Here is a 16,166-nt window from a genome sequence, read left to right as displayed (position 1 = left end):
TGTTATAAAGGGGCTGAGCTGGGTTCAGGGTGGGGACAGCTGTCATGTGCAGGGGTTGTTTCTGTGTAATTTTGATAAGACTGGATTTTCTCATCATTTGCTTTTGGCATTTTCTTTTGCCAAGAATTAAAGGGGAAAAGTAAAAAGTAATGTTTGAGCCTGCAGATGTTTCATGAGCTGAGTGCTGCTGTTAAATCCACAGGTTCTAAGGAGATCCCTGCTTAGGAAGAACAAAAATATCAAACCAAATGCTGGCCCTGCACTTTCATAGAAATGTCTAGATTTTCAGTCCTCTAATAATAATAATACATTACGTAGCTAATTATATTTGTATATGAGTCTACATTTAAGCATAAAATTACCAGACCATTTGGGGTGATGATTGCATAAAAACTGTGTAATCCTCATTATAATTCCTCGTTTTGCCTAGCAATAAGCATTTTAAATTTGGACTTCTTAGCATTGTTCTTTGAAAGTTAGTTATCTAGGAAAGTTCAAGTAGCAATGATTCATTCATTCAGTACCTGACAGTAATTGCCTAATTGAACATAAGGTCTCTGGACAACTTGTGAAGAGGAAAACTTAGGTGGTCACATGGGACAATACTGTATTACAAGAACTGTGGGAGGGGAGGCCATAGCTGATAGCGATATGAGTTTTCTACAGGAAACTCTGCTGGATTTTCTTTTATTCAGTGTTACTTTGTTTTCTAGAATAACTGTTCTCACCTTTGTTCTAGATGGCTTTTCATGTAATTTCATTCTGGTTTTTAATACATATGACTTTTCTATTGTTCCCATAGTAAGAGAAGCCTATATCACATTGATCAGGTTTATCAGTATTGAAAAGAAAGAAAATAGTATGTCCTACAGTAATGGTGTGGGGGAGGGAGCATCTGTGCTTAAGAGACAGAAAGAGAAGCAAACAGTGTGCTGTTAGTACCTGTGAGTAATCTGTCAGGAGGACGAGTCCTTTCACCACGTTAATGGGATCTCCAGTTGCTGATAACATTTTAGACATTAAATCACCGTACCCTTGGAAAAATGTAACTGGCCTGAGTTGAACATCAAACAGAATGGCTGACATGCCAGCAAAGGAGTCCAGGTTTTCCTCGCCTTCATCAGGAGTTGCAGCTATTATGGACTCCAAACCTTGCGCTTCAATCACCACCTAAAAAGCAACAGTGATACAGAATCAATGACAAAACTCTGCCTGACCCAGGCTGTTAGCAACCCTACACATTTTCTTAATCTCTAAGAGCCTAACTCTAATTGATGTAGTTGTAGATGAAAAAATATGAGGTTAAGACTTAAGGGAACTAGGCAGAGCAGCTAGAAACATTGAAAATAAAATAATCTAATGGCATGGTTTTTTCCCTTTAGATGCAGGCAGAATTTGCCCACATGCAGATCACAATCCTGAGCTTACTTTTCTTTCAGACAAATTTTCCTTTATTCATATGGCTATTTTCCACAGACAGCTGGGAGGAAAACCCGAAGATGTTCCACTGCACAATTTTTGTCCTGCAGAAATTTAGGAGGATTATAATATTAAAGGTACTTGCCAACATTAAGAAAAGTCCAAAACAGAGGCATGTAATTTAAATCTCTTTGGTTTGTACATTTGATCTGCTCCTTGTATTTCCATTCTATGTTATACCCGAAACGCAGAACTTGATTTTACAAACTTGCAAAGCTTTTACTGATTACACCAGATAAACAGTATAGGCTTTAACTAGAGATGGAACTTGATATATGATACAGAACAAAACACCTGTCTTTTTGGTTAGGGCAAACATGTGCCTCATCAACTGTAGTGAGTTTCTTTTTTCCCTATTACTGTCTTGTTCTCTGTCCAGTGCAGCAAATCGCAAGCATTAGCTGAATTGATTTAGAAGCTGTAAGAAGAGGACCACATACTGGTTTAGTTTTGAGGTACAGTATAGCAGTTACCTGGCTGGCATGAAGTTCAGCATTTCTATCAAAAATATGGATGTTCATGTTACTTCTCCTCAGAATGCCAGAGCCTGAATAGAGAATGTCAAGGCTGTATGTGGATGATACATCAGGACCACCTTAATTAAAAAAGGAAGAAGGTACCTGTGACTAAACTAGTGGATTAATCAAATGATTGGGAATACAAACAGGGTTAAAAGGCAGTTTCATGGTTACATACGTGTAATATAGCCAGAGTAGGCAGAGGAAGAGCCCATCTTGGAGAAGCGATCATAGTTATGAGCCCGCATGTCCTTCAGAACTTGCCGAACTGTTTTGCTGTGGTATTTCAAAACAAACAAATAAACAAAAACCCCCACAGAGACACAAAAATGTTATGGTACCAAATGTATTACTGTTCTGTAGAAATATCTAACTGGAGAGAGGGTGAATTTCCCAGTAGGAAAAAGGGTCTTCAAAACCCTCACATTTTCCCACTAAAAATCTGTCCTAACTCAGAGTCTCTTTTCCAATTTCAGCTACTCCCTGCAGTCACAGCTAGAAAGGCAAGAAAAGGTCTTGCTTGAAAATTAATGGTGTTGAGAAGAAGAGATATTTTGATTATTTTCATTCTAGTGCTGTGATGTTTAAAATTTTTCTGGTTCACTGGTTCTTAAAAAGCAAGGGCCCCACTGAAAGAATTAAGACCAACAGATGACATTTCTTACAGTAATGAAAGTTAGATGTCTAATTCTTATTGGTGCCTCTGAAAATATGAATAGCTATTAAATGAATGTCATTGAAATGCAGAGATTTATTCTGAAATATCAATACTTAAAAGTGACACCAAAATCAGGTGTCCGTTTGTACTCTTCTTAAATTTTACAGTAGTAATTCATGAGAACCTGTGTGTTCTTTGGGTTTCTGCAAAGAAGTAAGGATGAACTGTATTTATTTATACTGAACTTGTATAATGTACCTTGAAGGCATTTCAAAGTGAAGTATATCTTGGATCATGGAGAGCATGTACTTGTTCATTTCCAGAGGCAGTTCACCAATGGAGAGCAGGATGTTTTTCACTTCCATGTAGGATGGGTTACTACTTAAGATGATAGCAGCTGCAGTGGTTCGCACTGTCTTTTCGTGGACTTTACGGTTCTGGTGGTAAATCCTGTTCATTGTTTCCTTCACCTGATCAGGAAACAGATCATTCAGCCAGTGCTCACACAGATGAGTGGGCAAAGTACAGACTGGAATCTCGTTTATAATATCAGTTTAACCTAGCGCCATAGCTAAGGGGAATACATAAGGATATATTTGCAGCACTGTGTTCTTCCTGGTCCTTTTGGAATGTATGAGACATGTATAGCTCAGTGACTACATGGGCAAGTGGGGCATCTGTTATGTTGTCTCAGTCACAGTCCAAATACAGCCTTCCACACTAATTTTCACAGCGGGGCTGTAAATACGTAGGAGCACTAAGATCAAAATACAGTGGCAGTGGTAAGATGAAGAGACAGATTTCCTTGATGGTTAAGGGAATGTGTACTTCAAAAAAATCAAGAATCTTGCAATTTTAATTTACTAGGTAGTGCCTGTGGTGGCCTCATGTCCCTGAGAAGGTTGTGACACATCTTTGTTACAGGTAAGTTCATGGAGAGGCATATAGCCCCGCTGACAGAACAGCCTCCGGCGTGTTCATTGCAGAGCAGCACCCTGACAACTTCAGCCCCAGCTGCCAGCGGCAGGTATGAAATAGGATGCAGCGTAATGCAGCAGAGGCAGGACCTCATGTTCAGCTATTATGTATGTCTTCTCTTACTCTTGGAGGCTGCAAGGTAAGATGCAGCTATTTTACCCTTCTCTTACTTCATGCATTCTCCCTGGTTCTATGAAAGCACAAGAAAGAGCAGGGGTTACGCAGGTGCCCAAGGTTCCTAATGGCTCCTGTACATCACAGAGAGGGCAGTGCTCTTGCAAAGGGAGACCAGTTTCCCCTGCATACTGCCTGCCACCTTCGATGGCTGTGTGTGACTGTGGAGACAAAGGCTGACTAGCACTGGCAGACTGGGAGCTGTGATTTGGCAAGCAGGAATGTATAGAGTTTTGTGGATGGAACTGAAGTGTGTATAATCATTTCCTGGACGTAAAAAAAACATATGTGGGGCATCTTTAAAAAGAGTGGGACTGACAAATGAACTCTGTAAATTTATACTTTATGTTCTATACAGTCTCTTGCACTTCTTTTCTTGGGCAGTGTATTTTCTTACCTCTTTGGTGAGAAAAGAAGGTTCATATCTCTGCAAGGCAGTGGCAGCAAGATTGCTGATGGACCCTTCTTCTGACTCTGCATACTTCAGAAGCAGTGGAATTGCTTCGGGAAGGAGTGCATTCTTCAGTGCCAGCAGGTACATCCTCACATTGTCATCTTTCTTAGCTTTCTCCAGTCTATTTAGAATCAGCCTTTTGGCTTCCACAACAGCCTAAAGAGAATCAACGCATGTTTAAATGGTGATCATAAGCCTACCTTTTTCCCTCGCAGAAGCAGGAGTGGCAGGACTGGGTTTTAGCATGTTTTTGTTTCAAAGCATCATTGCATAGGGTTAACAAAGGTGTCATTTGTAAACTGTATGTTGATTGCTCCCTTCAAGCATAACCAAAGCGGCTATAGCCACAGTGACACCTGATCCATAGATTTATCATTTGCTAGCTGCTCCTGCCCTGATTCAGGGTCTTCACAGGTCTTACTCGTGGGCCCAACATGTCCCCGCAAAAAAAGACAAGGGAAGTGTTCTTCAGTGCTTCATAACATAATAAGTGCTTGGCAATTAACAGAGGAAGGAAAAAGGGATTCCTAAAGGCCATTCAGGTGCTCCGCATCTTTTCAGCCATGTGCTGCAATCCCAAACAGCACAGATCCAGCAGGCAGCAGCGCCCTGTCTGATCATTCTCATCCTCTATCAACAGCATGTACTCAATCCATGGTCAAGGTGGTAGCCTTCCTCCTGGGTTGTTCTATGCATGTTTAGGGCAGATTTGTGTACTTGAACCAATTAATTTTCTTCACAGAGCTGAAATAACCTAAGGTGATGACAAATATTAAATAGATCCCGAGTTTGCCAGTGTTTCTCTGAGGTCATGCAAAGCTTTTGGACAAGGGAGCACAAGTACTGCTTCAGCTGACAGACTAGGCAGTGAGAAAAAGTTCTGCCAAACAGGGGCAAACTGGGAGAAATACGCAGAAATGGGAAGAGACCAGATTAAAGCATAAAGCTGACAAAGTAGATGTCATTAATAATAATAAAAAAAACCCCTCAAATTCTCTTCTATCAAACATAGGAGTTTATGGTCTTATTTTAAAACGGGGAAATATGCTTCCCATGTCTCTCATGCTCTCCCAGTAACATCAGCAGGGATCATTCATGTGTGTTGCAGACCAGAGTCTGGCCAGCAGTGAACAGCAGATACTCACTGGAAGCTTGCAGCCTTCTCTGTCACACAGCTTTCTGATGAGCGCTCCCATGACAATGACAAGAGTTTCTCTGATTTCTTCATTTGCAATATCACCCTTGAACTTAGCCTGTTATGCAAAAGCAATGCTGTTAGTCTCTCTGTCTAAATATGACAAACCACAGTCTGTAGTGGGCTGGAAACCCCCCCTTGTTTCCTGTGAACATTAGTGCAATGCAAAGGCAGTGATGACCACAACAGCCTGGGCTCAGGAGAAGCAGAGCACTGCTCTGTCATTATATACAATAACTGACTGCCATTTTCCCTTGAGTTACATTCCATGTCTCATACAGTAGATTCATTTTGAAGCTATGTTTAAAAAATAACAAAAGGGTATTAAATGGTTACAGGACTTTGATAAGGCAACAATCAAACAATCCTCAAATTGTTTTGGTAACACTCAGAATTATGTTTGTTTTCTGAGTAGTAGATATTGATAACATCTTATAAAGTAAATAGAATTCAGTCTGGACCTACGAATTTTTGTTGTTTCCAGGCTATATGCTACTGGCATACTTAAAGGAAACCCTGGAAGGGATAAAGAAAGGAAAAATTGGAAACAGTAACAGTCGTTTCTTCTTCCCTTCCCCTTTGACAGGGATGAAGCTCAAGAGTACTAACTCCATTGTATTTGTTTTGTCCTTTGACTTACTGTTAAAGTTTTCAGGAGCACTTCACTGGGGTGAGAAGCAAATCCACAGGCGTACAGGAATCGCTCCTGCAGGGCAGAAGTGCTTGTATCCTTAAAGTCAAGAAACTCCAGTACAGCCTCCAGCGATTCTGGGGTCTGAGCAGAGGTTACGGCATCCACTACCTGTGGACTACAAAGAAGTGGAAATGTATTTGTAATGAGCTAGAAAATACTGAAAAGACTGCTGCATATAGAAAGAAAGAAGATAATGTGCTGAAAGATCTCTTCGTTGCAGGTAAGAGATAGAATTTTTTACTCGTTGGAAAAAACTGTGTCCCTGAATTATTCCACCTCAAAATGGTAGATGAACTCCAGAAATTATTCATATTCATGAATAATAATATTTGAATTTATGCAAATATGGGACAAAAAAATTATTAAAAAAACAGAACCATCCCGAGTGTCTTAAAGTTTAGAGGACAAGGTTGTAAGTGGAAAAAAGTGGTTTATTTCTACATACGCAATGGCAACTAGAGAACAGGCTTCTAAGTTACCTGAGTTACTCTCAGGTTTATCTCCATTGTTAACAACTGCTATGATTTGTTTGAAAGATCCTGACTGTATGGTGGGACTTGGAAATGCTTTCCAACTCCCAATTGTAGGCGCATGTGCTGTTCACACCCAAACTCTAATATTAGGACAATATCCAGGCATGAACCATCCCCTCCTTTGCTGTATTTCCATTTGAAGAAAACAAATGGGCAAGTCAAGAACAAGTTTTAGAGTGTTTCAGAACAAGTAGTTCTTTGAGTATAAAGCATATCTGCCTTGCATTGTAGATACAGTCTTGGTGGCTGAACAGTGTGCTGCAAATATATTACACTACAAGAACAAACAGCTTTTTTAAAAAAAAATAATTTTCCTGTCGACAGTACTGAATACTGGTTTTGCACTGCTAGGACATCACCAGTAGAACTGAATCTGTTTGCATGCAATTTGCTCTTCTGCAGTTTTAAGTAACTTAAACCTTTAGAAAGCTTGTTCATGATGACTTACAGAAGTTCTTTATTTTCACTTCTAATAATCTTCAGTATGTCCTCTTTCGTAGCTTTTCTGATGTTCTGAATGAAGGACAAAAAGCTTCTTGCTGCTTCGGCTTTGGAAAGTTTTTCAGGATACATATGTTCTCTGATGCTCTGCCAGTGTTTGGAAAGCTGCAAAATAATTCACATTATGTCAAATCTCTCAGATTGTGGTTTCAGTTCTCAAAATCAGATATGTGGGCCAGCTATTGCTCAAATTAGCTGAAATCCAATAGATTGCTGATCCTTTAGCTAAGTATTATTTGATTTATGATATCCCAGCATAAGTATCTTTGAAACCTTACCATAGCTGTCTTTCTTCCAACACTTCAGTATTTTCCTGATATGTACATTGCCTTAAATGCAATTTATTTTGGAACAAAACAGGATTATTTATACTGCAACTGGAATAAGGTGAATTCTCTTCTCTTGCAAATTTACTGTGCTTTCAGTACTGCTTACTCAGTAAATTCAGTGTTTGCCTTCTGTTCCCATTTTCTCCTAAATCAATTTTTTAAAAGTGGCAGATGCATAATCCCCAATTCACAAATTGTCTTTTCTTAGAAGATTGTAAATTTGTAAGTGGTTAGTGTGGAACAGGAGTACATGTCCCATAAGTAATTCCCATTTCTTATTCATAAACCTGAATAAGATGGGGAGGGATTTATTTCCATATTTATTTCCGCACACCACATTTTTGACCTGAATGAGCCAACATGGTACCAAGGCACTTATACCTGTCCTTCCAGATACACTCCCATAAGAATCTGGTGCAGGTATTTTGACCTTTCCTCTCTCGCTTGCCTTTGCCTTTGTTATCTCAAATTATCGAGAACATTCCTTGGTGAAAACTCATCTGTTCTTTGCAGCAGTGTTTACTGCAGTTTTCCCAAGTGCGAAATAACACTAGCACCCACCTGACCTTTACTAAAATACTTCCCCTCTTCATGGGTTTTGTATTAGGCAATAACACTTGAACCTGCTGGCAAATAGAAGTATCATTCATCAGTACAGAGTGCAACTTCCATCAACTGTAACAAACAATAATTGGGCAACGATGATTGAGACATAGGATATTTCCTGAGGATTAATGAGCAGCTGGGAGGAGCTCGTGTTCCGAGGCACAGATGGATCTGTTAACCTCAACTGGTGATTAGGGCTTAGCACCAAGGTCAGTGTGGCTATTATAAGCTGAAATTGGATAAACATATGGGGCACTTTCTATTCCCCCCGTTGAAGTTGCACTATAGCCCAGCAAAATATCTCTAACCTCAGTAATCCTGTATTTTCTCCCGTGCAGAGCCCAGCTGTGTGGGCTGCTCTTAGTCATCTTAGGCCATACCCTAGAGACAAACAAGGTGGGAGATGCGAGCTGGAGCCATCTCAAGCAAAACTCAGTGGAGACCAAGTCTTCCTCTTTGGGGGAGTACTCTAACCCTTCAACTGCTACAAGGAGCAGCTGCTGCCTCCTGCAGTGACCATGACTTTAAAAAACAGCGTTCACAATTGACTTTTGCAAGGGGCCTCATTCTTTTGATGTGAATGTCAGGCAGTTTGGATTGAATACCCTAAGGATTCAGGCACAGATGCATGCACTTTCACATGGCAACTCAGCAGAGCTCGGACACCAATCTCTGCCTCTCTGACAAAGAGATCAGACCAGAGGTCCTGTGGGCACTCTAGGAAAATTCAAGCCAAAACAACAGGTCCTAAACTGAGCAGGAGTTGGTTTTGAATGTCAGTGCCTGACAAGCTGCTTTACCAACCTACAAAGGTTGGCTGCACAAGACAGAACAAACCCACCTCAGTTTCAGAAGGGGTAAGCATCTGTTCCTGTAGGAACAATGAGCACAAAAAAAATGTAAGAACCATGAGCTCTTCTGAAAAGAGCATGCTTTATGATGTCTAAACACAGAAATCTAGGCCTAAATTTAAATGCAAATGTTGGCCACAACCTCACAGAAGGTAGTGCTGTTGTCAGTGAAGTGGGGATAGTAATGGTTATGTTAGCAATTTCATAAAGGTAGAGATAAGACCTGTTATTTTAAAAGAGTTTTGAAAACATAAAACTGAAGGGCATACATGTCAGCATGGCATTAATGTATACTATGATATATAAGTACCATATGTTATGTTGCTGCTTTGGATACAGTGTTCTGTTTATAGAGCCCCATCTTTTCATAGCAGTTACTGTAAAATACAGTGAAAAAGCAGGACTTCATTCTCATCGTGCCATTAGGTTTATAATGACATAGCTCAGTCCCCAGGCAGTGCTCTGGAATTATAGCCTATGTTTGTTATCTTGGTCTGGAAATTATCTCTATAACTATTATGACAAACTTGGTTCCAAGTGACAAATTGGTCAGCACAAACCCCTGGGCAGAATCAGGGAAAAAGCACCTGTCCCTGCTCTGTTTGAGATCCCTTGATGTTCCCTACTCAGAACTGCTCCAGCACACACAGAGCATCATTTCTATTTCATTTCCCCCAACATATTTTGTATCTTCTCTGTGGCTCAACAAGCATTAGACAAAATAAATTATTACAGTGCAAAGCTACTTCCAAATAGCTAGCACAAGTTCCAATATAGTAAGGTATTTGTGCACATAAGGAGTATCTCTGAAGGATTAAAATTATGTGTGCTAAATAGAAGCCGTAGCTTGCTTATCAAAAACTGACAGAGGATAATAATCTTTAAATTAATGTTCCCATTCACTCCTAAATTCATTCCACAATGGTAATAGCATTAAAACTGTTTGCTAACAATCACCGTATCAATTTATATTAGTGCATGATGAACAGCATCAGTAAAACAAAAGATGGTGCATTTACAGTACCAAGCTCTTAGTAGTCTTTAGATGTCTTAAATATAAAAAAACAAGGTCATTTTTTTTACCATGGGGAAAAATAAGAACAGTATTGGACCTGCCAAGAATACTAAAGCCCCATTTTATACTTATAAAATACCTATAAAGTCTTTTAAATAAAAGACTTCCTTCAGGGTCAGGCAGTAAGAAGAGGCTAGATATATTACCAACAAATGTGTAGCCTGCCTATGGAATGGTTAACTACCTTTAATTTCTAGGAGCATTTCAGCTTCTCCATGACAGAATTGTTTATAAACACTGGCCAACCATCTTAAAAATCATTTCCCACTCCATTACCCAGAGGAAATAAGCTCCTGCCAACTCAAGGTTGGCAAAGATGAGATAAAACAAAAGGGCGTTATATTTTCTAGTAGTCTTGAGAAATACTGCACTTAATCTTTGAAATAGACACTTTTAGAGGAAGATCTTAAAACACCCCTGTGCGGTGGAGCACCATTGCATAACTACCATGCTCCCCACTCCAGGGCATATTTTATATTGCTACGTTAGTCCTCTCCTAGTGGGCTGCTTGGACAGAAACTTCCTTCACACTTGTTCTGCTCAGCTAACCGGCCTGACGTCCAACGAGCCCGTGTTTACTTACTGAAGGACACTTTTTGCATTTGGATTTGACTGGCTCTGCTACTAGTGGCACGGCAGTGTAACTGGAGTCCAAGGTCTTGATGACACTGGCGACTTGCTTCTCAGCGATCAGTCCAGGGCCAGCTTGTACTGACTTCAGTTCCAGCCTCTGCCTGTGTATCCATACAGTGAAGACAACGTTAGAGCCCCACCATTAGAGCAGAAATGCAGAAACCATAGCAAGAGGAAATAAAAAAAAACCTCCGCAGACCAAAATATAGAACACCGACTTAATGAAGTCTTATTTTAAAATGTTGAGAACATGGCAAGTCTATGGGTTTTTTAAGGTAACAGAAGTATGTGATACCAGCAGAAATAATGCTAGAGGTATGTGGCATAAAATGCCTAAATAATAGACTTTCTATAGTATGAATTTATAGCACCAGGTAAACAGCCTTCAGTAACAATATACATTCTGAAATATTTCATATGTTTGTTCATTAGAAGATCTGGAAAGTGAGTTTTTGAATGTATATTTTTTTAATATCATAATACTAAGGAGATGCCTGAATCATTTATCTTGTATGAGTATCTCCAGACTTTCAGGGTTTGGGAGTCTGGAGTCTAACAGAGATCTAGGTTTCACTGTTGTTTCCTTTCTATGCAGCAGATTTTGTCTTCTATATTTCTGAACTTTCACATACTAGAAATGGAGATCCATTGCAAGTATTTCTTAAGAAACGAGACGACACAGAAACAGAACACATACAGAAGTAATGTGTTGCTTAAAATGTTTTGGCCAATTCCAGCTGTTTTCATTTAATTTCTTATTAATGCCATTATTTATTATTTGCAGTATGGTAGAGCCCTTAATCGAAGTTGGACAAGGTACCATATACAAAAGAGACCTAAATCCTTACCTGGAGAGTTTACAGCCCTAGATCTTGATGCTCTAGGACATACACACATAACCTGACTTGAACCACTAGTTCTGCTACTATCAATGACAGTCAAATTGCCCAACTTACTTTGAAACTATTTTGGCACCTGTTTTTCGTCGGGAATTCAGAAGCAAAACATAATTTTCTTCTGCCTTAATGGATTTAATGAAACTGTCTTCCAGCACATAAATTGTTGCAGATGTGGCTTTTGTACTGACATCTAAAATCTGAAAATAATTAAAAAATAAACCAGAAAAAAGGCTGATCAATAAACAGAAAAGGAAAAGAGCTCACAGTTCCCAATCAGGACAAAACTCATCATGAAATAGAGCCAAATGAGGAAGGTGCATGTGGGATGACATCTCAAGCTAAGCCTATAGATCAGGTTTTCAAGAATTCCTTCTGCAACAAGAAGCCATGCACTTCACTTCTGCACCATGTGTTTCAAATTCAATATGTACTGGGGGGAAAAAAAGGGGAGGAAGTTATGGAGCAGGCCGCAACTAAGAAAATGCCTGGTACTACATTTAGTTAAAAATACACTTTAAATAAGATAAGAAATGTCTTGTAAATAGGATTGTCATGTTCACACCCAAGAAGCAAAGTCAGCCACCTTGTTAGATCTGTTTGTATACAAGGTGAAGTATTTGTGGCAAGTGTGAAAATCAGGAATTCAGTCATAGTGTTAAGGCAGTTTATTAACAGTGCGTGTGCTACCTTTGTACTTCTTTGAGCTGAGAAAGGTCAGTTTCTGATGCAGAGAATCCCAGTGCCTTCAGCACGTGTCCAGCCTGCACTCAGTAGTAACTGCTTAGAAAGCCATTTACTAGTAGTGGAGGACATTAAGGCCATAGTAGGGCTTCAGTTACCGCTATGGCACATCTCCTACATTGCCCCTGTGCATTAGGGAAGCCTTTGACCTTCTGGGCAATCCTGACTGGGCTCCATTCAGGAGTCAGCATCTTGCCTGGCATTTATAGTATGCACTAAACTCTGTGACTTAGCAGCTGGGAAAAAGGTTACCGTTGTCACTATGACTGTGACTGTATCTAGTATTTTCCTCCAAATTAAAAAGAAGTCTCACGTTGATTAAAATTTCAGTACTGCCAGGACAAAAGCGCTGTAAATCTGCATAGAAACTAAAATATGTTATGGATGATACCCAAAAATTACGCAGATTGGTGTGCTGTACTCAATGTCACCTGAGCCAAGGTGGGTTACACACGAGGAGAATCTGTACCCTTTTCTCCCCATGGGTACTACATATGAAATTTGTCCTAGTAGTACTACAAAATGTACATGCAGAATTTGCTTTTTGTAATGGAAGAAAGTACTTTTGAGAAAATGAGTAGTAGCTACTAAGAATATATTTTAAATAGACAGAACAGATTTTATTTTGTTAAAGAAATCATACCTGGTTGTGGCTGGTAAATCCTTGTTTTTCTATTTCACAGGAGTCCAGGGCTTTTATTTTAGTCACTTGATCTTGCCGTACCTGGTAAGTAGTATTGCATTTCCCAGATATGTCCACCTTGGAACAAAGAGTTAGATTAGGACACTTTCTTGAATTTATTTTTGGGACCCCAGAACACCTTCTAAAGATGAACCATTTTCTCCATTGTTGGAATCCTGTACCTGAGATGCTGCACTGTTTGGGTTTATTTGCCTGTTTTGAAGGTATCGGTGTTTCTAACTACCTGCTTTGGATAGGCAGGGGTACTTTTCATTAGATGGCTATGAAGGAAAGTAACAACGTTTGTTTAAAAAAAAAAAAAATAGGAAACACCTGGCAGCTGGCACTATACTCACAAATTTAAGTTAAACTCCAGCTTTGCTCATGTGGACAGATGTAGAAATTTAACAATGTAATGCAGGTTAAATGGATGCATCTAAACCATTGCTAACTTTGTGTGGATACTCTGATTTAAAATGGCCTAATCCATTGATTTGAGCTTAGGAATCGACCAACTCTAAACATCAGTATAATCTCTTTTATAGTGACCTGGTTTAAGTTGGTTTATTACCAAATTCTGCTAAATTGATAAAAGCATTTTAAATCAAATGGACTTCACCAACTCTTTACATTAATTGCAGCAACTTGACTTGTGTCACCCAATATTCAGACTAGTCATCCTTACATCCCCAATCTCAAATGCGATCAAAAGGCTGATTTCTGTCACTGTTCATTCCTTCTGAAGTCAGCAGGAGCCACAGGTCTGCCTTTCAGAGCAGACTGGGCTCTGCCTGTTTCTCTGATGATGATTATCTTGCCAGATATAGCACCATACCTCACGGACATCACCAGAGTGCAGCTGTAGCTGGAAAAGGCTAGCCAGACCTCTCTTAATATTTTGAGTAAAACCAGGTTCATTTTGATATGAGTAGAAGTTTTTGACCTGTAGGAATAAAAAACAAGCATATAACAGATCTGGTTAAATGAGAAAGGAATAGTGACGATCCTCTCTAGAAAAACTCCCTTTACTTTTTTTCTGATTAGGAAGCTGAATTGGACCTGTTGCACCTATTCAAGCAAACTCCCGGGGCTGCAGGGCCTGCTGATAACAGTACAAATATGTTTCGGACTTCAGCTCTACCTAAGTACAGTTTCAGAGCAGTGAGCATCTTTCCTCCTGCTAATTAGAGAGAATTTAGAAGGGAAATGAGAAACTTTACATAATTTCACAAGTGGGTCATTTTTCTGCATAATCCTCAAATAATCCATTCCCACAGGGGAATACTATCTGTTGCACTTTAATCACAGGTTACAAAAATCCAGTGTGAATCAGAGGTAAATCACAGTTAGAATGACTTAAATGACGTGTCAAACACATCACAACCTTTGCACTTCATGGGTCAACTGTTGCACTTGAGCCTCTCCTCTGGTAACGAGACTTTGCACCTCCATTTTTTATTCAAGGTGCTTTAAAAGTTCAGTTTTTTTCAGGAAATGTAAGTACAATCAGCATGCTTTCTTGGGGCAACCCTCGAAAGTGAAATCACTGTGCCAGGGATGAAAGTATTACAGCACAGAGGTCATAAAAGGAGTGTACAGACCCTATTACCTGAGAAAAAGCCCAAGTTTTTAACACTACATCTCAATCTTAGCATGTGAACTGATTAATGGTTTAGGAGCAGATACATTTTGACTGTGTTCTTCTGATACCTCTGTTGTCATTTAGGGATGTGTACAGTTGGGAGACAGTGCTGTCCTGTTTCTTTTTATGTTGTGTAAAACTGATGACAAGGCTGAGTCTGAAAGTTACTGAGCAGGCCTGATAGCAGCTGTAATTCAGCAGGCTGAGCTGCCGGCCAGGGTATGTGCTCAGTGCCTATTTACAGCAGGAGGTAAAGATCCTGCTGGGATAGGGTGTCACAGCCCTCAATCTGCACTGGAGAAGAGAAAAGGGAGTGTGACCTTCAACCTTCCTCCTTTCTCACTGCCCCTCTGCCTACGTCCCACCTGCTGAGCATTGCTCGGGCTGCAAAGAGCAGGGCTGTTGACTTAATGTAACAAGCAACAAGAGGGTGAAGGAGAGTGGAGAGGAGGCAGTAGCAGCCAGGCTGAGTGCAAGGGAACAAATGAGCAGCTCTGCAGAGAAAAAGAAGGGGAGATGGATTTACTAGAATCCCCTTCTGAGCAAAACTGGGACTCAGAGCTACAACTGGGCCTGGGTGCTCCTGTGGTGGGACGGTGGTTTGGTGCTTTCTCAGGGCAGCCTATAAAACCCAGGCATACACTGAGCTCCCTGTCCCTTTGCTTCTGATTTTTGGAGACAGTTTCCCAGTAGAGGAACAACATGAAAGGCTGCAGCTCTTTCAGCATCAAGCTCTTTAACTTGGGACTGTTGAAACTGCAAGTGATACTGAAGTAAATAAGCAAGCCAGAGAGGTGGGAAAAGCAGATATGCTAAAGTATTTGATAAGGGTTTAAACAGTGATTAACACTGTTTCTCACAGACTTGGTATAACCTCCCTCATGACAAACTATATCTCCTTTTCTGCCTTCAGACTTTGGGTAAAATCCTGGCCTCACTGAAGTCAACAGTGCAAATCTTACACAGCAATTATGCATATATCTACACGTGTACCCATGTGGCCAATCTGTTGGTTACTTCCATACTGTATGGTGTTGTTAATGCACAAGAGGCTTGTGCTGGAAGGGCCACTCATTCAGGTACCTTACAGTCTGTTCTAAACTATTTTATCTCATATAGAAAGAGAGGACACAATGGCATATTAAGAACACTGAGAGGATAGTGAATCGGTAAATTCTCCAAGCCTGTAAGAAAAGAGCTGTCTCAGGTTTCTGCAGGGATTGAATTTTAAAAGACAGGGTCTTACTTTTCCACGGACTAGCTCAAGAACTATGGGCCTCTGTAAAGCTTCCAGATATTCTTTCCCGATGATCTTCTCTGTGCTTTTTCCTTTGAAGATGTTTTTAGCAGCTGGACGTTCATTCACATTTTCAACTTTAACATCTCTTATCTAGCAAAGTAAAAGCAGATAAAATTTGTGTAGAGAGCAGTCTAGCATTGGCCTGGGGTAGGCTGGATAGACTAAATCATGTAATATATCTTTTTTATTTCTTCATATCTGGTTCTGATCCTTAATCTTTCATG

At 40.0% G+C, this 16,166-nt stretch overlaps 1 protein-coding gene across 1 annotated transcript in view; it reads right to left on the bottom strand.

The window, feature by feature from the left end:
- The window catches only part of MTTP (microsomal triglyceride transfer protein), a 28,805-nt gene that overhangs the window by 6,873 nt on the left and 5,766 nt on the right, over positions 1–16,166 (bottom strand). Inside the window, exons 3-15 of the mRNA XM_074821430.1 lie at positions 15,889–16,032; positions 13,836–13,943; positions 12,962–13,078; positions 11,635–11,774; positions 10,629–10,779; positions 7,132–7,289; positions 6,097–6,265; positions 5,407–5,514; positions 4,205–4,417; positions 2,914–3,125; positions 2,176–2,273; positions 1,953–2,074; positions 943–1,170 (exon numbers count right to left, since the gene is read on the bottom strand). Coding sequence (XP_074677531.1) covers positions 943–1,170; positions 1,953–2,074; positions 2,176–2,273; positions 2,914–3,125; positions 4,205–4,417; positions 5,407–5,514; positions 6,097–6,265; positions 7,132–7,289; positions 10,629–10,779; positions 11,635–11,774; positions 12,962–13,078; positions 13,836–13,943; positions 15,889–16,032 — 1,968 coding nt within the window. The remainder of the gene's footprint in view (positions 1–942; positions 1,171–1,952; positions 2,075–2,175; positions 2,274–2,913; positions 3,126–4,204; positions 4,418–5,406; positions 5,515–6,096; positions 6,266–7,131; positions 7,290–10,628; positions 10,780–11,634; positions 11,775–12,961; positions 13,079–13,835; positions 13,944–15,888; positions 16,033–16,166) is intronic.

This window comes from Strix aluco, chromosome 4 (assembly GCF_031877795.1).
Source record: "Strix aluco isolate bStrAlu1 chromosome 4, bStrAlu1.hap1, whole genome shotgun sequence".
In the NCBI taxonomy this organism is placed as follows: domain Eukaryota; kingdom Metazoa; phylum Chordata; class Aves; order Strigiformes; family Strigidae; genus Strix; species Strix aluco.
Note: the sequence above shows the minus strand (reverse complement) of the source record. Positions and strands in the feature narration are given on the sequence as shown.